Here is a 25,117-nt window from a genome sequence, read left to right on the forward strand (position 1 = left end):
TCCAATGCAGCGATTTACTGTATCCATCTGATCCAAAGGTCGGCTAGTCTTCGTTACATCAACAGATTTGAAGAGTAGTGTTTCAAGTCTAGTTAACACCCTTGAAGCCATACAACTAATCTAGTGTTGCTTTTACATCCTGTTTCTAATCAGTTGTGGTGAGAGGCAGTAGACTAGATGTCTACAGATAGCTTTAACACACTGCCTAAGCTTAAAGGAAAATACAACAAACGATACTGTTGACACAGGTCAGGTAAACCCTTGACCTGAATGAATCTAGGCCTAAAGGTTTACTGTCTTCAGAGGATTAAACTTGTTTCATTAACTCCCCTACCGATGAAACAATTTCCATGTGTGTCTCTGTGCAAACTCAAAAGTACTGTAAAGGACATACCACGAGCATCCTTTTAAACACTGTAGTATGGGTTGTTGACTACAGACATGAAAAAAGGCATTGTTCAAGGCCTAAAAACTGGACATGAATGCATTAGCATTTTAAATGCGCTCTCCAGCCTTCATCGTTGTCTCCATCTTTGGCGGAGTTTCTCAGCACATCTCATCTTAGTGTAACTGTTTTTCTAGGTCTCTTTCCCCTCCAGCCCTGGCCTGTCGCCTGTCCTCATACACCCTCCTGTGCCATGCGATACTCAAACACACTGCCCCGCTCAGAGAAGTTGTCATTGAAGCGCCTGCGCTTTTTAAGGAGTCTTCCATCCCCAGCTGTTTGCTTGTCCTCCTCACCATATCCACCTCCACCAGGTGTGTACAGGCAAAACATATCCTGCAACACAGAAACACACAGATGGACAGTTTGGTAATCAACACACATACTCAGAACAAAAGACAAGACGAGTACAATGCAAGAACACTAACAGGCGCATAGTGGGCAGTACACCACACCAATAGGCCCATACAGATGTGCCACACAGACAAACTCCGACAGCCATGACAGTTGTCTAGTCTTACCCCAGGTTCCAGGCTCACAGTGGTCTTGGCCCCCAGGTTGAGAACCCTGCCATCTGCTCTGTGGAGCTGGTTCAGGCCTGATGCCCCACAGTCACCCCCTAAGAGAGAGAACAGAATACAATGACCAACAAACCATAGAAGATGTTATGACGAAGACATGGTGGTACAAAACAGACAGCTACTCAATCAAAACTACACAGACATCATACGACTAAAGGTCATTGGAGAGGTCATAGGTGAGAGATTACCATGGAGACCATAGGGTCGGGTGGAGCGCCTCTCTGTCAGAACTGACAGGACCACCTTATTCCTGAACAGGAGCTTCCGGATCACCCCGTCGCCCCCACGGTACTCCCCTGCACCCCCCGAGCCGGGCCGCAGGGAGAAGTGCTCCAGAACCACAGGGTACCTGAGAATCAGATCAACAGGACAGAAGAAATGATTGCTAGCCAACTAGGTTAAAGACAACTACAATGGAACTGAATGTTAAGGCATTGCCTTTCTCACTGTAGAAGGTTAAAGCCTCTATTATATATCCTCCACCCACCTCTTCTCCAGAATCTCTGGGTCGGTGATGCGTGTGTTAGTCATGTGACTGTGGACACCACTCCGCCCAGTCCAGCCTGGACCAGCACCTGCTCCCCCAGCAACCGTCTCATAGTAACCGCTCCCCTCGCTCCCGAAAGTCACATTGTTCATGCAGCCCTGAGTGAGTGAGAGAGAAGAAACGAGAGAGGGAGGGCTGGTAACACTCAAACATCAAGACTATTGCTCCATCTGGAACTGTAGCAGGACTCTCCAGTAGCAGCTCTCTCCTACCTGTGAGGCAGCGCAGACCTCGAAGGCACGGAAGATGACATCAACCACCCGCTGTGACGTCAACACATTCCCCCCCACCACAGCGGCATTCTGGGAAGGCTGGAGAATGGAGCCGCTGGGAATGATGACCTTGATTGGAGTGAGACAGCCCTGAGAGACAGTGGTTTAATTAATCCATTATCCATATAGAGAGACTGTTTCACATATCATAATAATATTATTATTAATATTATTATTATGTTGCCACATTCTGCATTCAGTGCAGACATGTCATTAGAAGTGATCATAATCACCAAAAGGACAACTCTTCCATACAAAAGAAACCTAGAGCTGTTAGTATACTGAGCCCAAACTTCAACGTTGCAGTATCCATGATCCCCCACCAGAGGTCCTAGCATATGTTTCCCATTACTGACTTTGTTCTGTGGTAGATTGAGAATGTGAAGGGTGTCTGACCTGGTTGAGGGGGATGTCTTGGCCCACCATGCAGCGCAAGCAGTAGATGAGGGCAGAGAAGGTGATGGCACGAGGGGCGTTGCAGTTCCCCCACACCTCTGTCCCCGTCCCTGTGAAGTCAAACACTGCACTGCCCTGGGAGGGATGATAGCGAGATACAGTGATAGAGAGAACGAGAGAGAGAGAGAGGGATCAAGGGATAGAGAACGAGGGATAAAGAGAAAAAGAGAGAGAACGAGAGGGAGGGATAGAGGGAACGAGAAAGGAGCAGTAATGTTGATTAACATTTACAGTAGTTGTTGCCCAGTCTTTGATGGTGGGTAGCACACTGGTTGCCAGATCTGTCTATTTCAACCAACACTTCTCTCGTATTCGTAGGCCTGACAAACACGAAAGAGCAAGAGGAGTTGCTCCAGTACAAACAGATCTGGCGCCCCAGCCATGCTCGATGGGTAGTATCAGATCTCCACCCACCTCGTTCTCATTAATCTGGACCCGCAATCTGATTGGTGTTCCATCGTCCATGAAGTCCTCTGCCTCCACCTCCAAGGAGCCCGTCTGTTTCTGCCGGCAACGGGCAAACTCTTTCAACATGTCTCTCACCGCCAGCTCTGCATTGGTCTGGAATCACACACACACACACTCGAATGCTTACCACTCCATTTATAATGTGATATGACCTTAGAATCCAAATAAAGCTAATACAATACAGCCCAACTGAAAGAAGCATCTCACAGTGACGTCCTCCTCACCTGGATGTATCCCATGTAGGCCTGTACCACAGCCAGCCCATAGCTGTCAATCAACTCCCCCACCAGCGTGCTCCCTCGCTGATTGGCTGCCACTTGAGCTCGCAGGTCTGACAGGTTGTCATGGAGATTGCGAGTCCCAGAGCAGTCTGGGTACTGAGCCGGAGCCATGAGGGCTTCAGTTACAGCTGACAAAGGAGGAGAAAGAAATAAAGAGAGAGATCAGTACAATGCCATGGAAACGTTATTTCAAAACAGATCCTGGAGTGTTTTGAATTCCTAGGATTTAAGCCAGTCAGACAAGTCTCATGGTGTGTTTAGTGAATCTCAACATATCCTATTGTGACTATAGCTTTACACTGAAATCCACTGCTACCAACATCTCCTGGCTACAACACATTATACAGCCTACTGATAACAACACACTCTATCTCAATGACTGCCAGTGCCAAGCAGATATTACAACATATTGTCTCTCCCTTTCATAAGGGTTCCTCTCCGTAGAATTTCCTCACCCTCCTCCTGGAAGACTCCAGCAGTGACCAGTTTGAAGGAGGTGAAGACAGCACCCTCCTGCTGCAGGGAGGTGGAGTGGGGGGCATGGAGCCCGGGGTAATCCCCCCGATGTCTGCATGGTGCCCCCTACTGGCCACAAAGAACACTGGCCCACTCACACCACTCCTGAACACCTGAGAGGGACAGAGAGCGCGATATATAGTGATAAGGGGCTCCAGGCCCCCTACCCCGGGCTCCAGGCCCCCGACTCCACCTCATGTTTCTAGGGACTATTATCAGTGAAACTCACCGGTGTGATGACAGTGAGGTCAGGGAGGTGACTGCCTCCTGCACATGGATGGTTACTCAGAATCACATCACCCTCTTTAATGATGCTCCCTATGGATTTGATCTGTAGATGACAAGGATAGAAATAAGGAAAGCGGGACAGAGAGACATGACAATATACTCTTCCTGGCTGAGTGTGAGAATTCCAATTCCCCAAATACTTGCTTCATATGTTTTGCAGACTTAGAATAGATTGTTAAAGCAGTGAATTGTCATGCTTGCAGTGATCGTCCAGACCTGGTACTGGACGGTCTCCTGCATGGCTCCCAGGTGAACAGGGATGTGTGGTGCGTTGGACACCAGGCCTCCGTCAGGACCAAACACAGCGCAGGAAAAGTCCAGACGCTCCTTGATGTTGGTGGAGATGGAGGTTCTCTGGAGCACTCTGCCCATCTGTTCTGTAGATACATGAGACCATGGGGCATTTAATGGAGATTTCAGGGAAAACTTAGTGGTGGTTTGCTTGTTTTCAGTTAGGTGTACCTGTATATGTATTTCAAGGCCTACCTTCAAACTCAGTGACTCTTTGCTTGATATCATGGGGAAATCAAAAGAAATCAGCCAAGACCTCAAAAACAAATTTTGTAGACCACCACAATTCTGGTTCATCCTTGGGAGCAATTTCCAAACGCCTGAAGGTACCACGTTTATCTGTACAGTCGTGGCCAAGAGTTTTGAGAATGACACAAATATTACTTTTCACAAAGTCTGTTGCCTCAGTTTGTATGATATTTGCATATACTCCAGAATGATCAGATGAATTGCAATTAATTGCAAAGTCCCTCTTTGCCATGCAAATGAACTGAATCCCCCAAAAATATTTCCACTGCATTTCAGCCCTGCCACAAAAAGACCAGCTGACATCATGTCAGTGATTCTCTTGCTAACACAGGTGTGAGTGTTGTCGAGGACAAGGCTGGAGATCACTCTGTCATGCTGATTGAGTTTGAATAACAGACTGGAAGCTTCAAAAGGAGGGTGGTGCTTGGAATAATTGTTCTTCATCTGTCAACCATGCTTACCTGCAAGGAAACACGTGTCGTCATCATTGCTTTGCACAAAAAGGGCTTCACAGACAAGGATATTGCTGCCAGTAAGACTGCACCTAAATCAACCATTTATCAGATCATCAAGAACTTCAAGGAGAGCGGTTCAATTGTTGTGAAGAAGGCTTCAGGGTGCCCAAGAAAGTACAGCAAGCGCTAGGACCGTCTCCTAATGTTGATTCAGCTGAGGGATCGGGGCACCACCAGTACAGAGCTTGCTCAGGAATGGCAGCAGGCATGTGTGAGTGCATCTGCACGCACAGTGAAGCAAAGACTTTTGGATGATGGCCTGGTATCAAGAAGGGCAGCAAAGAAGTCACTTCTCTCCAAGAGAAACATCAGGGACAGACTGCAAAAGGTACAGGGATTGGACTGCTGAGGACTGGGGTAAAGTCATTTTCTCTGATGAATTCCCTTTCTGATTGTTTGGGGCATCCGGAAAAAAGCTTGTCTGGAGAAGACAAGGTGAACGCTGCCATCAGTCCTGTGTCATGCCAACAGTAAAACATCCTGACACCATTCATGTGTGGGGTTGCTTCTCAGCCAAGGGAGTGGGCTCAGTCACAATGTTGCCTTAGAACACAGCCATGAATAAAGAATGGTACCAACACATTCCCCGAGAGCAACTTCTCCCAACCATCCAGGAACAGTTTGGTGACGAACAATGCCTTTTCCAGCATGATGGAGCACCTTGCCATAAGGCAAAAGTGATAACTAAGTGGCTCGGGGAACAAAACATCGATATTTAGGGTTCCATGCCAGGAAACTCTCCAGACCTTAATCCCATTGAGAACTTGTGGTCAATCCTCAAGAGGCGGGTAGACAAACAAAACTCACAAATTCTGACAAACCTCAAGCATTGATTATGCAAGAATGTGCTGCCATCAGTCAGGATGTGGCCCAGAAGTTAATTGACAGCCTGCCAGGGAGGATTGCAGAGGTCTTGAAAAAGAAGGGTCAAAACTGCAGATATTGACTCTTTGCTTCAACTTCATGTAATTGTCAATAAAAGCCTTTGGCACTTATGAAATACTTATAATTACACTTTAGTATTCCATAGTAACATCTGATAAAAATATCTAAAGACACTGAGGCAGCAAACTTTGTGGAAAGTAATATTTGTGTCACTCTCAAAACCTTTGGCCACGACTGTACAAACAATAGTACGCAAGTATAAACGCCATGGGACCACGCAGCCGTCATACCGCTCAGGAAGGAGACGCGTTCTGTCTCCTAGAGACTTTGGTGCGAAAAGTGCAAATCAATCCCAGAATAACAGCAAAGGACCTTGTGAAGATGCTGGAGGAAACAGGTACAAAAGTATCTATATCCACAGTAAAACGAGTCCTATATTGACATAATCTGAACGGCTTCTTCCTTGCTGAGCGGCCTCTGCTCAAAAACGCCATAAAAAAGGCAGACTACGGTTTGCAACTGCACATGAGGACAAAGACTTTTTGGAGAAATGTCCTCTGGTCTGATGAAACAAAAATAGAACTGTTTGGCCATAATGACCATTGTTATGTTTGGAGGAAAAAAGGGGAGGCTTGCAAGCCGAAGAACACCATCCCAACCATGAAGCATGGGGGTGGCAGCATCATGGGGGTGCTTTGCTGCTAGAGGGACTGGTGCACTTCAAAATAGATGGCATCATGAGGATGGAAAATTATGTGGATATATTGAAGCAACATCTCAAGACATCAGTTAAAGTTTGGTCGCAAATGGGTCTACCAAATGGACAATGACCCCAAGCATACTTCCAAAGTTGTGGCAAAATGGCTTAAGGACAACAAAGTCAAGGTATTGGAGTGGCCATCACAAAGCCCTGAGCTCAATCCTATAGAACATTTGTGGGCAGAACTGAAAACGCGTGTGCAAGCAAGGAGGCCTACAAACCTGACTCAGTTACACCAGCTCTGTCAGAAGGAATGGGCCAAAATTCACCCAACTTATTGTGGGAAGCTTGTGGAAGGCTCCCCGAAACATTTGACCCAAGTTAAACAATTTAAAGGCAATGCTACCAAATACTAATTGAGTGTATGTAAACTTCTGACCCACTGAGAATGTGATGAAAGAAATAAAAGCTGAAATAAATCACTCTCTACTATTATTCTGACATTTCACATTCTTAAAATAAAGTGGTAATAAACTGACCTAAGACAGGGAATTTGGATTAAATGTCAGGAATTGTGATAAAATGTATTTGGCTAAGGTGTATAAACTTCAACTGTAAATGGCAATGATTTTCTCCATGACAAGTTTGACACTCCCTAACCCTCATTCTTCTACATCCTCGACTCCCATCCATTTCCCTCTCAGCTATCCTCTATCCATTTTCACACTATCCTCCCCATCTTTCCCATCCCTTCCCTCGGTCCCCTCCTCCCTGGGTACTAACGTACCTGCGATGCTCATGAAGCGATGGGAGAAGATGGACAGCTGCACAGTGTTGAGTTCAGTTCCCAGGAGGCAGTGGGGGTCGGAGCCCACGGCGATGCACACATCACCCCCCTCTGTCAGATGGGCCACACAGCTGGGCTCCACCAGGATGGTGCTGGGAGGAAACAACCCAATGACAGAGTCTAAAACAGTACTTACAGAAGACATTACTCTGGTCTACAGCAGTGGTTCTCAATCCTGGTCCTGGGGACCCAAAGGGGCAAACAAAATATGTTTTTGCCCTAGCACTACATCCCTGATTCAAATCATCAAAGCCTGAGGAAGAGTTGATGATTTGAATCAGGGTGTGTCGTGCCCAGGGCAAAAACAAAAATGGTCACCCCTTTATGTCCCCAGGACCAGGATTGAGAACCACCGGGCTATAGAATGTCAGCATAATCTAACCCATCGGGTGTAATTCAGTGGCTATTTTAGGCTTGAAAACTAATCTGAATTTAGTATTTGCAATGTCATCATTTGTACATACTCCAAGGTAGCCTTGTCCCTTCTCCATTCCTGACACTTAAGTGATACAGCATGACAAATACACACCTGTTCTTGTCTATGATGATGGCTGGACCGGGGATATTGTGGTCACATGGCAACTCCTCCCACAGGTAAACACTTGTATCCAGGTAACCATCCTCAAAGTAACACTTGGTTATCTTAGGGATGGAAATGAGGATATATTTGTGAGGATCCCAGGATGGAGCCATACATTAAATATACTGTAATACTACTTGTTACTCACATAAAAGGAGACTGTATTCACAGCCCCGTAAACACAGGTGAAAAAAGTTACATTACTTTGAGATGTACAGTAAGGAAACCGTGCTTGTGATGATTTGTGACCCTCAAAATACTAATCTCTTTACCGTAGTGGCTTTGAGAATTCCAGATCCCATCTTGGTGTTGGTCACAGATTTGATTCCGGACTTCCCAGAGCCCCTGACTCTGATGTCATCCACCATGATTGGCCGGTCTGGGATGGTGAAGCCAAACTCCTGCAGGTAGCTGGGAAGGAGAGGTAGAGAGGGAACATGAGGGCTCCGTGAGATGGTTGTAGATGTAAGATCATTGGTTGTTATCATGAAGGAACATTAAGGAGTGAGGGGAAAGGTTCATGTGCTCACCGCTTACTGAAGGCACTACGGAAGTCCCCTGACTTACAAGACTGAGAGTTGCTGGGGTAACCTGTGGCTGTCACCATAAGAGCACAGTCTGTTTTCTCGTAACGCAGGTGGAGGAAAACCTCAGTGGTTATCTGAGAGCTGAGAGAGAAAGAGAGACAAGAAAGCATTGGTTCCTTCTTAATTATAACCGGTGGTTTGAGCCATGAATGCTGATTGGCTTAAAGCTGTGGTATATCAGACTGTATACAACCGTTATGACCCAAAATGACTTTTCACTGTTTTAATTATGTTGGTAACCAGTTTATAATAGCAATAAGGCATCTCAGGGAGTTGTGGTATATGGCCAATATACCACGGCTAAAGTCTGTATCAAGGCACTCTGCATAGCATCGTGCATAAGAACAGCCCTTAACCGTGGTATATTGGCCATATACTACACCTCTTCGGGCCATATTTCTTAATTATAGAACCCAGATGATTGAAAAGAGTGTGTGTGTGTGTGTGTGTGTCTGACCTGCTGAAGCCGCGGTCTCTCAGGGTCTCTGTACAACGCTGGGTCAGCTGCTCCACCCTGTGGTCCAGCTCAGAGAAGGAGCGTGGGTTGTACTGCAGAGAGCACGGCTCTTGGACCTCCTCCACCACATCAGCCAGCGCCAGGCCGTAGGCCGACAACACACCACTGTACCTGGGAGGGAGAGAGACGGATGGAGAGATGTACTATTTTATGTTTCAATAAACTTAGTGTAACTCCTAAAGAGAAGGAGGAACATTGATTGAGTTTTATTTAATCGTGTGCTGAGCGATTAACCAATTTCTTGTTATTAAACAACTGACCGACGTAGTTTCAATTACTTGATTTCAATTTAGTTTGGGGTCTTGTGAGCCCAACATGCCGCTTCTCTAGGGAGAAATCAAATCATTCACAATATATTTTAATATTTTATTGAAACCGAAGTCGAAAAGTGATGTTTTTTCTTCGAACTGACTTTAAAAAGCACTAATCTCTCAGCCCTCATTTCATCTAAGGGTGAGACAAGGGAAATGCACCTAACGCTGACTTATACACTATAATACACAGCGTCTAGTGAAAGTCTACACACTCCTTGCAGTCTTCACATTTTGCTGCCTTATCTAAAAAGGGATTCAATTACATTTTTTCTCTTCTCGAGAGATATACACAACCTACTACACATTTACAAAGTGAAAGAAAGTTATAGACAACAAACAAAGAAACAAAGATGTTTTGATTGTGTAGGTCTTCACAGCCCTGTGCTGACACTAGGTGAAAGCACCTTCGGCAGACATTACAGCTGTGAATAATTGAATAAGATTCACTCGCACTTGACTTTTCCCCTTACTAGCACTGACTGTTAGCTACTTTATTGTGGAAGATGTACTTATTATGACTGAGGTTGTCCCACCTAGCTGAATGCCCTAAATCTCTCTGGATAAGAACGTCTGCTAAATTACTAAAATGTAAATGTAAAATGTACAGTAACGAATCAAACTGTCAAATGACATCGCGAACGGAACCAACAACCTCCTAGGCACCCGGTTTCCCTGGCCAAACACAAGCCTAGCATTTTCATGCCAGCCTCTCTAGCTCACCCTCACTTTCTCCTTCTCCACCTGTCCCTCCTTGGAATACACAACCACCTGTGTAGACAGGAAACAGACTCCCTACTCAGACATGTGTAGACAGGACTCCCTACTCAGACACGTGTAGACAGGAAACAGGACTCCCTACTCAGACATGTGTAGACAGGAAACAGGACTCCCTACTCAGACACGTGTAGACAGGAAACAGGACTCCCTACTCAGACACGTGTAGACAGGAAACAGGACTCCCTACTCAGACACGTGTAGACAGGAAACAGGACTCCCTACTCAGACACGTGTAGACAGGAAACAGGACTCCCTACTCAGACATGTGTAGACAGGAAACAGGACTCCCTACTCAGACATGTGTAGACAGGAAACAGGACTCCCTACTCAGACATGTGTAGACAGGAAACAGGACTCCCTACTCAGACACGTGTAGACAGGAAACAGGACTCCCTACTCAGACACGTGTAGACAGGAAACAGGACTCCCTACTCAGACACGTGTAGACAGGAAACAGGACTCCTTACTCAGACACGTGTAGACAGGAAACAGGACTCCCTACTCAGACATGTGTAGACAGGAAACAGGACTCACTTGTGAATGAAGACGGTCTTCATACCTAAAGCTTGTGCGATGGCACACGCATGTTGCCCACCTGCTCCACCGAAACATGCCAACACATGCTGAGAGGTGTCATGTCCCTTAGCCTACACAGAAAGACAGAGAGAGCAAGCGATAGGGGGAGAGAGAGCGAGAGAGTCTTTGGAAAAGGCAGCAGAAACTTCTGTTGAACATGGAATGGTGGAATTATCAGCAACATCAGAGCACTACTGTAGTCTAACAACAAACTCCGCTGCTGTAGTCTAACAACAAACTCCGCTGCTTATTTTGAATGTGAAAATGGGACTAATTCAAGTATTTCAACTAATGTCTCTAGTGAAACACCATACTACACAAAAAAAACATCAATATAATCCCTCCCATCAATACCTGTGTCAGTGCTCTGATGGGACGACACATGGCCTCGTTGGCCACTCTGATAAAACCCATAGCAACCTCCTCCATGCTCATCTCTGATTTGCCGCTCATGACCCTGCTGTTGTTTGAATGGGCGCTTCCGTTGGCGCTGCTCTGGGATTGGTTGGTGTAGAGGAAGTGGTTAATCTCGCAGGTGAGCTGTTGGAAGTGCTCCATGGTTTCCTCGCTGGACAGAGGCTCGTCCTCTCCAGGACCAAAGATCCTGGGGAAGTAGGAGGGGAGCAGGCGGCCCAGAGCCAAGTTGGCATCCGTCACAGTCAGAGGACCACCTATGAAGATCATATAGGAATACCTGGACATTACACCAGGCCTTTGACCACACTACAACTCACAGATTGATGTCTTCTCTGTAGTACTACCAAACCATAAGTGTTCAGAATATAGGCAATGCTATAAATAGCACACTTCCACATCAGGAGTCATACCATACCAACAGTAGCAGGAGAAAACTAAATGGTTTTGTAGGTTACTACAGTACTTCACTTGAGCTGTATCCAGAGCTGTTACATAATCTCACATTTCTGTTGGAATTTGGGAGTTATTCCAACTTTTTAAAGCCTTCCCCCTCAGGCGCACCATGTTTCTACAGATGGGGTAGGGAAAAGGGACCAGGGAGGAAAGAGCTTCGGCCGTACAGATGTTAAAATGTCTGTACATTTTAATTTAATTGAGTGGAAAGGATTAAGGATAGAAACCTGTACCAGGGAGAAAAAGGGAAACAGCTCTATTCAACAGAGAAAAGGAGAGGAAAGAAGAGGAGCATGTGTGTGAGACAGAGAGAGGGACAGAGAGAGGGACGGGGGCAGTATTCCTACCCTTTCTGTAGCAGGCTGGTCCTGGATGGGCACCAGCTGACTCTGGACCCACAACAAACATCCCTGACCTTGGAACAAAGAGGGGAGATTTGATGGGTCATGACTATAATGTCACATTTCCCTCCCTGTAGACTGACTGGACTAGATTGACTTCCACCACATACACAGTCATTCCTTGTGGAAGTTATACATTGCCATCCAATGTTTGTCTAATGGGTTCCTAGGTAGTAACTGTGGGTTTATGGTTTAGCTATGGCAGAACAGTCTGAGCATAAATCACAAACACGAGAAAATAGATAATATACTTCCCAGACCTCCAAGCAACAGACTGTGTACAGTGAAGTCTATGTAAACATACAGTATGCTGAAAGTATTTTTTATATATATATATTTTTTAACCAGGCAAGTCAGTTAAGAACAAAAATCTTATTTTCAATGACGGCCTAGGAACAGTCAGTTAACTGCCTGTTCAGGGGCAAAATGACAGATTTGTACCTTGTCAGCTCGGGGGTTTGAACTTGCAACGTTCCGGTTACTTGTCCAACGCTCTAACCACTAGGTTACCCTGCCACCCCATGCTGAAAGTCCATATTCATACTATGTGTGAACCTGTTGTCCTGACTGACCTGAAGAAGAGGCGGGAGCCACCGCCTGCTGCTACGGTGTTGATGTCGAGCTGTGGGGCCTGCAGGGTGACGCCGGCCGTGGTGGCCTCAAACACGTGCTCATAGTGACCCGCGTAGCGACTCACATCTGTAGACGTGCCTAAAGGGGGCACAGAGTGGCCCAGAGTTGCTGTTAGGGGCATGACGTGTAAAAGAGCCCAAATTTCCCTAAATAATGGAACGCTAGGACTTCCTTAGCCCAGTATTAGTGAATAATGTGAGATTTAGTCATCAAGGGCTTCAAAGAAGCCTTTGTCTAACATCCATCAGTACCATTCCTGCTATGATCGTTTCCTTTTAAACCCTTTAGTTCACACCTCGCTCTCTCAAAGTCAGCAACCCTTTATTAAGGCGTCCGCATGCTTCCCCCCCGAAACAGTTTGTGCATATATTATGACAACATTTTGTGATGTTTTCGTTCGTTTTGGACTTCGGTAAGGGTTTTTTCAGCTGTTAAGGCACAATTTTTTTCCCAGGAGGCAAGCCAAAGTCGGTAGTGATAAAAGAATTTGTATGTTTAAGATAATGACTAAAGTATTCCACCCTGAAACCATATAATTGTATGAAATGTGTTAGAGTCATAATCCAATAATGTGTGCGACTAGACTTTAAGACTAGGTCATTGTGTTAATTTTTCCTCAATATGGGCAGGGTATAGTTGAGATATTCAAGGACAACTGAACTGTCGACTTGTGATAACGGTGAAACTAATAACTGGAAAGAGGCCTCCCCACCCTAGGGAGGTGAAAAACTGTTAGAAATGGCTAGGCTTGCAGAAGATCATGAAACATGTTGCAGAAGAAGAACTTTGGAAAAATACAGCCCACCTAAAGAGAGGTGGAGATTCTACTGATGTGAGTTCATTTGTGTGTGTGTGTGCTCCAAAAATATTCTGTTCTCATTTTGAAGACAGAGCGCTCTCTGAATAAAGGACTGATCTATTGCTGACTGGGACTTTGTCTAATTCTTCATTAACCAGACCCTTACAAAGCTTGAGTGATAGTTGAGTTCAACCATTGAGATAGCTAAATTCTCGTGATAGGTAGTCAAAGTCTATCTGTTGATGATTGGTCAACAGTAGGGATTCTTCAATAAAGTCTTTGTTGTCATTCAACTCATTTTCATGCAAATGTTTTCATTGAAATACTGCAACAAACATTTTAGATGTAAAAATGCGCGACTAAGATCCTCGGCAAAAAGGTCAAAATTTATCACCGATTTCGTGAGTCATCTTCGAATAATTCTGACTCTTTGCTAGGAAGTGTATACTGGCTAAGGAGTCTCAAAATGGACAAACAGTAGTATTTGTGCTTTTTTCTCATTTTTCATGCAAAGGTCTTTTAATTAAGGGATTATGCGAGTACACTCGTTCAGTTCATCTAGACAACTTCAGCTAGCCGCCAACTGAACAGAAGCATGCTGACGCCTTTACCCTCTTCCCCTGTCCTCATGCTATATAGGCTGCATATGGCCCCTCCCCCCCTTTAGCCATTTCCTTCTTTTCCATTGTGCCCCCCCCACTATATCCTGTGCTCCTTCTCACCCCCCATGTCAAACCCAATGACGGGCTTGTTCTCCGTCTGGCTGTAGGAGGTGATGGCGTAGCCCACCACCCCCCCCGCGGGCCCAGACAGCACAGCCCGGGACCCACAGAACTGCTCCATGGGAGTGAGACCGCCATCAGACTGCATGAAGAGAACACTCACACCCTACAGTTGAGAGAGAGGCGGAGGGAGTACAGGAGGTTGAGAGAGGCAGTCTTTCAAGGTGTGTAGCTATACAGAATGTAAAGCTACACAAGAGTATGATCTCTCTGCACACCTATGAGTGCTCAGTAAATACAGCTACACAACATTATGTTAACAAAACAAAACACATGTATTTACAAAAACACTGACTAACCTCCAGTCCACCTCTGAAGCCAGAGGTGAAGCCTTTCAAGTACTGGCGGATTTTAGGTGTGAGGTAGGCATCGGCGCATACGGTGTACCCGCGTGGCACTGCCCTCACCATGGGCATGACCTCACTGGACAGGGACACTTGGGTGAAACCCAGCCTGCGCGCCAATGACCCAACAGCCTTCTCATGGGCAGACCACCTGACATACAGAGTGAGAGAGACTTCTCACATCAGATTCATTCCATTATGTTCCTGTCCAACATATGAACTCAGCAAAAAAAGAAACATCCCTTATTCAAGACCCTGTCTTTCAAAGATAATTCGAAAAAAATTCAAATAACTTCACAGATCTTCACTGTAAAGGGTTTAAACAGTGTTTCCCATGCTTGTTCAATGAACCATAAACAATTAATGAACACGCACCTGTGGAACGGTCATTAAGACACTAACAGCTTACAGACGGTAGGCAATTAAGGTCACAGTTATGAAAACTTAGGACACTAAAGAGCCCTTTCTACTAACTCTGAAAAACACCAAAAGAAAGAATCCCAGGGTCCCTGCTCATCTGAGTGAATGTGCCTTAGGTATGCTGCAAGGAGACATGAGGACTGCAGATGTGGCCAGGGCAATAAATTGCAATGTCTGTACTGTGAGACGCCTAAGACAGCGCTACAGGGAGACAGGACGGACAGCTGATCATCCTCGCAGTGGCAGACCACGTGTAAAAACACCTGCACAGGATCGGTATATCCGAACATCACACCTGTGGGACAGGTACAGAAAAGCAACAACAACTGCCCAAGTTACACCAGGAACGCACAATCCCTCCATCAGTGCTCAGACTGTCCACAATAGGATGAGAGAGGCTGGACTGAGGGCTTGTAGGTATGTTGTATGGCAGGTCCTCACCAGACACCACTGGCAACAACGTCACCTATGGGCACAAACCCACTGTTGCTGGACCAGACAGGACTGGCAAAAAGTGCTCTTCACTGATGAGTCGCAGTTTTGTCTCACCAGGGGTGATAGTCGGATTTGCGTTTATCGTCGAAGGAACGAGCGTTACACCGAGGCCTGTACTCTGGAGCGGGATAGATTTGGAGGTGGAGGGTCCGTCATGGTCTGGGGCGGTGTGTCACAGCATCATCGGACTGAGCTTGTTGTCATTGCAGGCAATCTCAACGCTGTGCGTAACAGGGAAGACATCCTCCTCCCTCATGTGGTACCCTTCCTGCAGGCTCATCCTGACATGACCCTCAAGCATGACAATGCTACCAGCCATACTGCTCGTTCTGTGCGTGATATCCTGCAAGACAGGAATTTCAGTGTTCTGCCATGGCCAGCGAAGAACCCGGATCTCAATCCCATTGAGCATGTCTGGGTGGGACCTGTTGGATTGGAGGGTGAGGGCTAGGGCCATTCCCCCCAGAAATGTCCAGGAACTTGCAGGTGCCTTGTTGGAAGAGTGAGGTAATATCTCACAGCAAGAACTGGCAAATCTGGTGCAGTCCATGAGGAGATGCACTGCAGTACGTAATGCAGCTGGTGGCCACACCAGATACTGACTGTTACTTTTGATTTTGACTCCCCCTTTGTTCAGGGACACATTATTCCATTTCTGTTATTCACATGTCTGTGGAAGTTGTTCAGTTTCTGTCTCAGTTGTTGAATCTTGTTATGTTCATACAAATATTTACACATGTTAAGTTTGCTGAAAATAAACGCAGTTGACAGTGAGAGGACGTTTCTGTTTTTGCTGAGTTTAGTACTGTGAGGCAAACTGCAAAGTTGACTCATTAACTCGTACAGTGTTTTCTTGAAAAGCCTTTCAGTGCTCTCCCTCCTGTTGAAAGGTTGTGTGTTCTGTGGTTATCAGACCTGGCATTAAGCCAGACAGTTCTGAAGGTGCCTTTACAATGTACTTACATCCAGCGACTTTAAATTACTTTACAGTTTGAAAGGGAGTAGAAAGAACCCTGTAAATCAATAAATGAGAACTCCCAGAATGCATATAACAACAGAGAGAAACTCAACTTTCGAGATGGCAGGAGAAAAAGCGCAGTGAAGGAGAAGAGGGCCAGTCTTCCTCTACCCTTCTCAGACTGACTGAACTTCCACATCTACCACAGTGATCTAACACCAAGAAAAACAGGTAATCTGACACCAGGCACTAGACACACACAACGACAATCTTTAAAGATAGTAAACTGGAAGAAACTCTTGCTGTCTGGGTTGGCAAGTATACTGACGTATAGGAGTGTAGCAGCAGAACAGCCAGGCTGTGGATCCCTCGGGACAGCACTCCTCTCAGATCGTCCTCCACACGCTGCATGTCCAGCTCACGCCACACCTCCAGGGAGTCCCCTGTACTGCCTGGAGGACAGAGACACAGGGCAGAGGTAAGGGACAGGTGTATGTGTGGATGCAAATTATTAACCCAAGCAGTTACCACTCAAACCTGTCATAAACTTGACATAGGAGGTAATAGTCCTGTGGGAAATTTGCATCTGAAAATTGTATATGTTGAAAAAGATCCCCTTGTCAGTCATTGCCTGTGCCTCAGTAGGAGCAGGAAACATACCCATATAACTTCCATATCTTGCAGGATATGGTCAAGAATACTGCACTCTCTGTGTTTAAATTTGTGTAATAATTTGTTTATTGTAAAATGGGTATTGTAATAGACTAAAATGGTAAAAGACCCAATGCAGCTGTTTTTTATCTCAATATCAAATCATTTCTAGGTAATAATTAAGAACCTTTCTGTGACTGTTTTAAATGAAAATAGTCAAAAATAAACCAAAATAGCTTCTTAGCGTAGAACAATTTCTCAAGAAAGAATTTTACTAAGACTATCTGGGAGTGGTTTGAGTGGGGAGGGAAAAACAGAAAATTTGCTGTTATTGGCAGAGGTGATGTCAGCAGAGAGGTGATGTAGCAAGTTTTAAGTTCCTCGGCATACACATCACAGACAAACTGAATTGGTCCACCCACACAGACAGCATCGTGAAGAAGGCGCAGCAGCGCCTCTTCAACCTCAGGAGGCTGAAGAAATTCGGCTTGTCACCAAAAGCACTCACAAACTTCTACAGATGCACAATCGAAAGCATCCTGGTGGGCTGTATCACCGCCTGGTACGGCAACTGCTCCGCCCTCAACCGTAAGGCTCTCCAGAGGGTAGTGAGGTCTGCACAACGCATCATCGGGGGCAAACTACCTGCCCTCCAGGACACCTACACCACCCGATGTTACAGGAAGGCCATAAAGATCATCAAGGACATCTACCACCCGAGCCACTGCCTGTTCACCCCGCTATCATCCAGAAGGCGAGGTCAGTACAGGTGCATCAAAGCTGGGACCGAGAGACTGAAAAACAGCTTCTATCTCAAGGCCATCAGACTGTTAAACAGCCACCACTAACATTGAGTGGCTGCTGCCTACACACTGACACTGACTCAACTCCAGCCACTTTAATAATGGGAATTGATGGGAAATGATGTAAATATATCACTAGCCACTTTAAACAATGCTACCTTATATAATGTTACTTACCCTACATTATTCATCTCATATGCATACGTATATACTGTACTCTATATCATCGACTGCATCCTTATGTAATACTTGTATCACTAGCCACTTTAACTATGCCACTTTGTTTACATACTCATCTCACATGTATATACTGTACTCGATACCATCTACTGTATCTTGCCAATGCTGCTCTGTACCATCACTCATTCATATATCCTTATGTACATATTCTTTATCCCCTTACACTGTGTATAAGACAGTAGATTAGGAATTGTTAGTTAGATTACTTGTTGGTTATTACTGCATTGTCGGAACTAGAAGCACAAGCATTTCGCTACACTCGCATTAACATCTGCTAACCATGTGTATGTGACAAATAAAATTTGATTTGATTTGATTTACCAGGCAGCCCACAATTCCATCCCACCCAAACAGGCAAACATTTCAGGCGGTCTTTTCAAACAGCTCTTACACTAAATCTTCAAAGTATTATTCCAACCTCATATTCCAACCTGTTTTCACTTTGTCATTATGGGGTATTGTGTGTAGATTGAGGGGGAAATATTATTTCAGGCTGTAATGTAACAAAATGTGGAAAAAGTCAGGGGACCTGAATACTTTCTGAATGCACTGTGTCGTGGAGTCTGTGTAGCTGAAGGCCTGCATGTTATTGAGTTACTCCTGTGTAGTGCTGTTACCTGTGACAATACGCTTGGGTTCTTTCCTGGGTAGCTGGCAGCCATCTTGTCTAAGGACAACCCTCTCATCAACCTCAATGACCTCTTCATATAGCACGTCTGGAACAGCCACCTCCTGTCTCACACACACACCCAAAGAGCGTTAAGTTACTCTAATTTGCAAATAATCTACAAGACTCCCAACTTTATAATTTTAATAAAACAACTCAGTATTGACTATCCATGATGGAAGTTGATATTGGGTAAGAGCTGGCTGTCCTTGAAAATGAAAAGTTGGGAAATGGTATTAGTCATCACTTACATATAAACCTTAGGACCTCCAACTAAAAATGATCAGAGGGCAGGGTCTGGTCCCAAAGGTGCAGCGGACAGCACAAAGCTGTTGCAATATCATTGGATATATGCTAGGTCAGTATGTCACCACAGTGACCTTTACGACAGTCAAAGTTCACTCGGACCAACAGAAGAACACAGGTCTGGGGACAAACTCCAAGACCAACCCCCATTCGTGTACCTATCCTCCCATTAACTGCCCATGGAACAGTGTTTCTGAGACAGCTGCATGCTCCGTGTCTGCACTGAGTGTTTGTTTATGCACATGTATCTATGTGTGTTTTTCATTCTATGCTGCCACACATCTTCCAGTAAGCACAAGGTGTATTAATTCAGTCCCTGTTGCGTCCCTCCCAACCCCTTAGCGCTCCCTGACAGGCCCACCTGTCCCTGGTAACAAAATGTAGATAATGTCTGTACTGTGAGCCCAGCAAGAGATGGGAGGGTGCAGCTGTAGTTCCAACAGGTCTCACACAGACCTAGAGACAATTGTGAGCTCTGCCTCTCAAAACCCTTGATGCAATAAATTGGGGACTTTATCTGAAGCAGTATTAGATCCTAATTTAAAGAATCACTTACTAAGCTTACTAGGCGTAGTATAAACTTGTTGTGAAAGAGTCTACCTAAACATTACTGAATCATTTGAAACGCTTCAATGATAAGAGTACATTATTCCATTACCAAGCAACATAGTGGAAAAGTGCCGACTGCCACTTGCGTATAGTATAATCAGCTCTCAGTTAACCGTCCCATTAGCACGGCCGGTATGGAATTGTTCAAGTGAGCATTCATTCATTCATCAATATATTAGTGTCAGTCTCCGACAAGGCAGGACATGGCCCCCACCTTACCACCCCAAACAAAAGGCCCTCAAAGCGAAAACTCTATTGTGCTGTAGCATCAACCCAGTCTCCATTCCATAGAAAAGCACTAACCAAATCGAAGAGCTTTGGCCGGGCCTGGGTGCCAATATGCAACAGATCCTTGAACCCCTTCGTGACCAGGAGGGCAGTCCGCTCTCCCTGCCTCTCCAGTAGGGCATTGGTCGCCACTGTGGTGCCCATCCTGATCCAGCCAATCAGGGATGTCTCCACAGGCTGTTCCCTGGGAAACGCCTGCCCAGTCTCCTGTGAACATAGCAGGATGTAGTGAGGTGGGGGGGGGGGGGGTAGAGAGGATCACACATTAAGCACTGGTTTACCTCTTGTCTGCTGACGTCATGTCTGATCTCAGCTTGTCACAAGCTTTAACTAAAACTACTCTTCCGGCTCTCTTAATTTCTCCATGAACTACCTCTCTCTCATCTGTCTATTCCTTAGTCCTTTAATTCCTCTCCCTGTCTCTCCAGAGTTCCGTCTCACCTCCTCCAGAACTCTGCGGATCCCCTCAGTTGGAGCGTCTTTGTAGTTCTGGGGGTCGTGGGACAGCAGTTTCAGGACCCTCTCCCGGCCGTCAGGTAATCGGGCAAAGACGTCGGTGAAAGTACCACCACGGTCGATAGCAAAGTCAAACTTCCCTTCAGTCTCTGTCATCCTGAGGAAATGAAGGATGGACAGAGAACTGCTGCTCCTGAAATCCTGGACAAAACTACTCACTCAAGATGAGGTCATCTGGTTTCTGGAGAGATAGAGATATTTACAGTACCAGTGATAAGTTTGGACACACCTACACATTCAATTTATTTTATTTGTTTTACTATTTTCTACATTGTTTAATAATTGTGAAGACATAACTATGTGATAACACATGTGGAATCATGTAGTTTAAAAAGTGTTAAATCAAAATCTATTTTATATGTTAAATCAAAATCTATTTTATATATTAGATTCTTCAAAGTAGCCACCTTTTGCCTTGATGACAGCTTTTCACACTCTTGGCATTCTCTCAACCAGCTTCATGAGGTAGTCACCTGGAATTAATTTCAATTAACAGGTGTGTCTTGTTAAAAAGTTAATTTGTGGAATTTATTTCCTTCTTAATGCGTTTGAGCCAATCAGTTGTGTTGTGACAAGGTAAGGGTGGATTAAAGTAGATAGCCCTATTTGGTAAAAGACCAAGTCCATATTACGGCAAGGACAGCTCAAATAAGTAAAGAGAAACGACAGTTCATCATTACTTTAAGACATGAAGGTCAGTCAATGCGGAACATTTCAAGAACTTTGAAAGTTTTATCAAGTGCAGTCGCAAAAATCATCAAGGGCTATGATGAAACTGGCTCTCATGAGGACTGAAAGGAAGGGAAGGAAGACACAGAGTTACCTCTACTGCAGAGGATAAGTTCATTAGAGTTAACTGCACCTCAGATTGAGCCCAAATAAATGCTTCACAGAGTTCAAATAAGACACATCCCAACATCAACTGTTCAGAGGAGACTGTGTGAATCAGACCTTCATGGCTGAATTGCTGCAAAGAAACCACTACTAATGGTCACTAATAATAAGAAGAGACGTGCTTGGGCCAAGAAGTATGAGCAATGGACATTAGACCAGTTGAAGTCTATCCTTTGGTCTGATGAGTCCAAATGTTTGATTTTTGGTTCCAACCGCCGTGTCTTTGTGAGACGCAGAGTAGGTGAACGGATGATTTCTGCATGTGTGGTTCCCAGTGATAGAGGTTCCCACTGTGAAGCATGGAAGAGGAGGTGTGATGGAGCTTTGTTGGTGACACTGTCTGTGAACTATTTAGAATTTATGGCACACTTAACCAGAATGGCTACCACAGCATTCTGTAGTGATACGGCATCCCATCTGGTTTGCGCTTTGTTTTCGACAGGACAATGACCCAAAACACTCCTCCAGGCTGTGTATGGGCTATTTGACCAAGAAGGAGAGTGATAGAGAGCTGCATCAGATGACCTGGCCTCAACCCAATTGAGATGGTTTGGGATGAGTGGGACCACAGAGTGAAGGAAAAGCAGCCGACAAGTGCTCAGCATGTGGTTACTCCTTCAAGACAGTTGGAAAAGCATTCCAAGTGAAGCTGGTTGAGAGAATGCCAAGAGTGTGCAAAGCTGTTATCAAGACAAAGGGTGGCTACTTTGAAGATCCTAAAATATATTTTGATTTGTTTAACACTTTTTTGGTTACTACATGATTCCATGTGTGTTATTTCAGGGTTTTGATGTCTTCAGTGGTTCCACTACTGCATGTGCCACAGCAAATATATACCATATGCTACCAGAAGATTTGAAGAAATAAGTACACTTAATAGTGGTTTTGCACATATTACAATATTATAGCCCATTATGTATATTATGTGTTTACTAGACTACGCCGAGGAAGCGCTAACTGGAGAGCAGTCTGGTGAGGACGGATGCAGTTTGTGTCGAGGAAGCGCTAACTGGAGAGCAGTCTGGTGAGGACGGATGCAGTTTGTGTCGCAGGCATGCAGTCTTTATCGGCAATATTGTGCACGATTCTATTCATACAGAAAACTGTCATGAGCAATACATTCGACTAAATCAATGCAGCAATTACTATATTATTATCCTAATTGCTTTGGTCATAAATGACGGATTGCCCCATTTATGTAGGTCGTTCATAAGTCACTGATCCACGAGCGACCACTTTGTACTGCCGGTGTAGTGGTAGGTTGGCATGGCTTTAATAAATTTTTCTCAGTCAGTTTTCAAAAGTTGAGAGGGCAATTTTCCGATCTTTAGGGCTACTTACGAGTCTTCTTGCTCTGGGTTTATCACTGATGATCCGATGTGTCGCCAATCCTTGCCAGTCGTCTATCGTCCTTTGCCGTTCTCCTTCCTCACTCTCACTCTTGTCTCAATGCTGGAGATCTCTGCTCTGGTTACCAAAGTATGGTTTCTAATTTACTAAAGACTACACTCCACCCCTTTGCCTTCGGGCTGTACTTCTTCGACATGGTTGTCCGCAAACAAACGTTTTGGCTACGTGCATGACGCCACCTACTGTGCTGGAATATACGATCAATTATGATCTGCCCAATTCTGTACTACCATTAAAATACAATTAACCCCCTACCCCATTAAACTTGATATATTTCATGCTGAAAGATTCCACCCTTCAGATTATTCAGCATGTCAACAACCATTTCTACTGTAACATATGTTACCCTCAGTCTCCACAATAACCTTCAACATGTTATTTCTGCTTCCCACGACCCGAGTCATTATCAAAGTGTTCTTTGACACCGCACGTTCATGGGCGCAAGATTTCTGAACAGGCCTCGGAACCATGCCAGGACCAGCAAAAACAACAGCCCCGACATTAGGTTCACTTAGTTGAGGAGCAGCTGTGGAAGCTCCATCTTTCCACACTGTACTTCCACCAATCTGTCTTACACCCTATGCATATGGCTAATTTTATATCTCTGAACCTTTCTAGCCGCTCTCTGCACCTGGCATCCACCAAATGCTGCACTGTGCCGGGCAGGGTAGCCATCTCCGTGTGTTCACAAGCTGCAGGCAGGGTAGCCATCTCCGTGTGTTCACAAGCTGCAGGCAGGGTAGCCATCTCCGTGTGTTCACAAGCTGCAGGCAGGGTAGCCATCTCCGTGTGTTCACAAGCTGCAGGCAGGGTAGCCATCTCCGTGTGTTCACAAGCTGCAGGCAGGGTAGCCATCTCCGTGTGTTCACAAGCTGCAGGCAGGGTAGCCATGTCTGTTATTTTCCCCATGGCTTCCTCAGAAATTGGGCACCTTTGAAAATTATGTTGTGGGTGAAAATGTATTGGTTGTCGGTTTTTGGGCTACTTCTAAATTTCCCCGTGGCCGCCATGGCATTTCTCAACAACAACAAAAACGACTTCACTGTGACGTGCTGTTGCTGACTATCCGGTAGTGAGCAGGCTGTGACTGAGTGAGTGGGGTGGAGGCCCGGAGGAGCGTGTGTGTGTGTTGAGAGAGCGCTGCACATAGATTTTAGGGGCTACAGCAGGCAACTGAGTCAGAGCAGCACGCTCGCATCTCGTGACAACTGTTTTACCAGTTGTATGTAGGCCATTTATATAGAAATAGGTGTCTAGATAATGACAAACTTTTCCCCCGTAAAACATTAACGCGCTAGAACTGATATAGCGGCGACAAAGCACTGTAAAATTACTTTAGGGCACTAGATCGCGTTAGATACATTCGCTCAGAGGAAGTTTAAAGTAAACTGCATTCCAATGTCGACTTTTGTGGGAAAATGTATGAAGCAAAGGGTTTTATGCATGCTTAGTTCTTGGCTCTCGAGCTCTGCGCAAATTCTAATTTGAAATGGAAGTTACGGAACTCCCTTGCATGCTTCTCTTATGGGGAAAAAGTCCACAATGAAACTGACATTAAATGTGGAGAATGATACAAACCTCAGCCATGGTATATAGGCCATAAATCACAAACCCCAAGGTGCTTTATTGCTATTATAAACTGGTTACTAACATGATTACAGCCGTAAAAATAAACATTGTGTCATACTTCTGATATACCACAGCTTTCAGCCAATCAGAATTTAGGGCTCAAACCACCCAGTTTATAATTAAGCAATAAGGCACCTCTGGGATTTGTTGTATATGGCCAATATACCACGGCTAAGGACTGTTCTTACAATATACTACAGCTAAGGATTGTGTCCTAAGAACAGCCCTTAGTCGTGGTATGTTGCGTACCACACCTCCTTGGGTCTTATTGCATAATAGCAGTCAAACAAGTTAAATCGACATCCATTGATGGAAAATGATCAGGTGAGTTTTTATATTTTCTCTTGGGACATATTCTTAAACTCTAAATAATTATTATTTTGATGGAAAACCACATTTAACGTCTTAGCCTACGTCATTACAAATTATGTCGATATTCCTTCTTTATTCACTCGATAAGGTTATGAGAAAAGGGTTTATTGGATACATGTGGCAACTCCTCTCTTTCTGCCCCAAAAGATATTGGGCTAGATTTCAGACCTTTGTGGACAGTTTTGAGAGGTCATTAGGCTAGAAATCTGAAAACTCTGGCTGCAGAGCACCAAACTAGCAGCTCCGACCACACCGACAGCGTCATTGCATTTTGGTACACCAGATTTACATTGCGTTCGGTGTGGTGCATACCTTGTGTTATGTATGCGTCAAACTGT

At 45.1% G+C, this 25,117-nt stretch overlaps 1 protein-coding gene and 1 long non-coding RNA gene across 2 annotated transcripts in view; one reads left to right on the forward strand and one right to left on the reverse strand.

Moving 5' to 3' along the window:
• Positions 1–23,041, reverse strand: oplah (5-oxoprolinase, ATP-hydrolysing). Its single transcript, XM_064949492.1, is given in 28 exon segments — positions 1–781; positions 967–1,064; positions 1,215–1,375; positions 1,514–1,671; positions 1,786–1,935; positions 2,242–2,376; positions 2,716–2,862; positions 2,994–3,178; positions 3,506–3,589; positions 3,592–3,679; positions 3,796–3,897; positions 4,071–4,231; positions 7,282–7,433; positions 7,871–7,983; positions 8,194–8,332; positions 8,452–8,589; positions 8,966–9,136; positions 10,651–10,763; positions 11,047–11,363; positions 11,910–11,977; positions 12,536–12,674; positions 14,118–14,283; positions 14,477–14,672; positions 16,723–16,846; positions 18,706–18,820; positions 19,974–20,165; positions 20,400–20,571; positions 22,710–23,041. Coding segments are annotated over 27 exon segments (3,945 nt in total). The 5' UTR covers position 20,571; positions 22,710–23,041; the 3' UTR covers positions 1–619.
• LOC135522856 (uncharacterized) overlaps positions 22,316–25,117 on the forward strand; it is a 5,925-nt gene continuing 3,123 nt past the window's right edge. Inside the window, exon 1 of the long non-coding RNA XR_010452728.1 lies at positions 22,316–22,392. This is a non-coding gene — a long non-coding RNA (uncharacterized LOC135522856). The remainder of the gene's footprint in view (positions 22,393–25,117) is intronic.

Source organism: Oncorhynchus masou, chromosome 30 (genome assembly GCF_036934945.1).
Source record: "Oncorhynchus masou masou isolate Uvic2021 chromosome 30, UVic_Omas_1.1, whole genome shotgun sequence".
Lineage (NCBI taxonomy): Eukaryota > Metazoa > Chordata > Actinopteri > Salmoniformes > Salmonidae > Oncorhynchus > Oncorhynchus masou.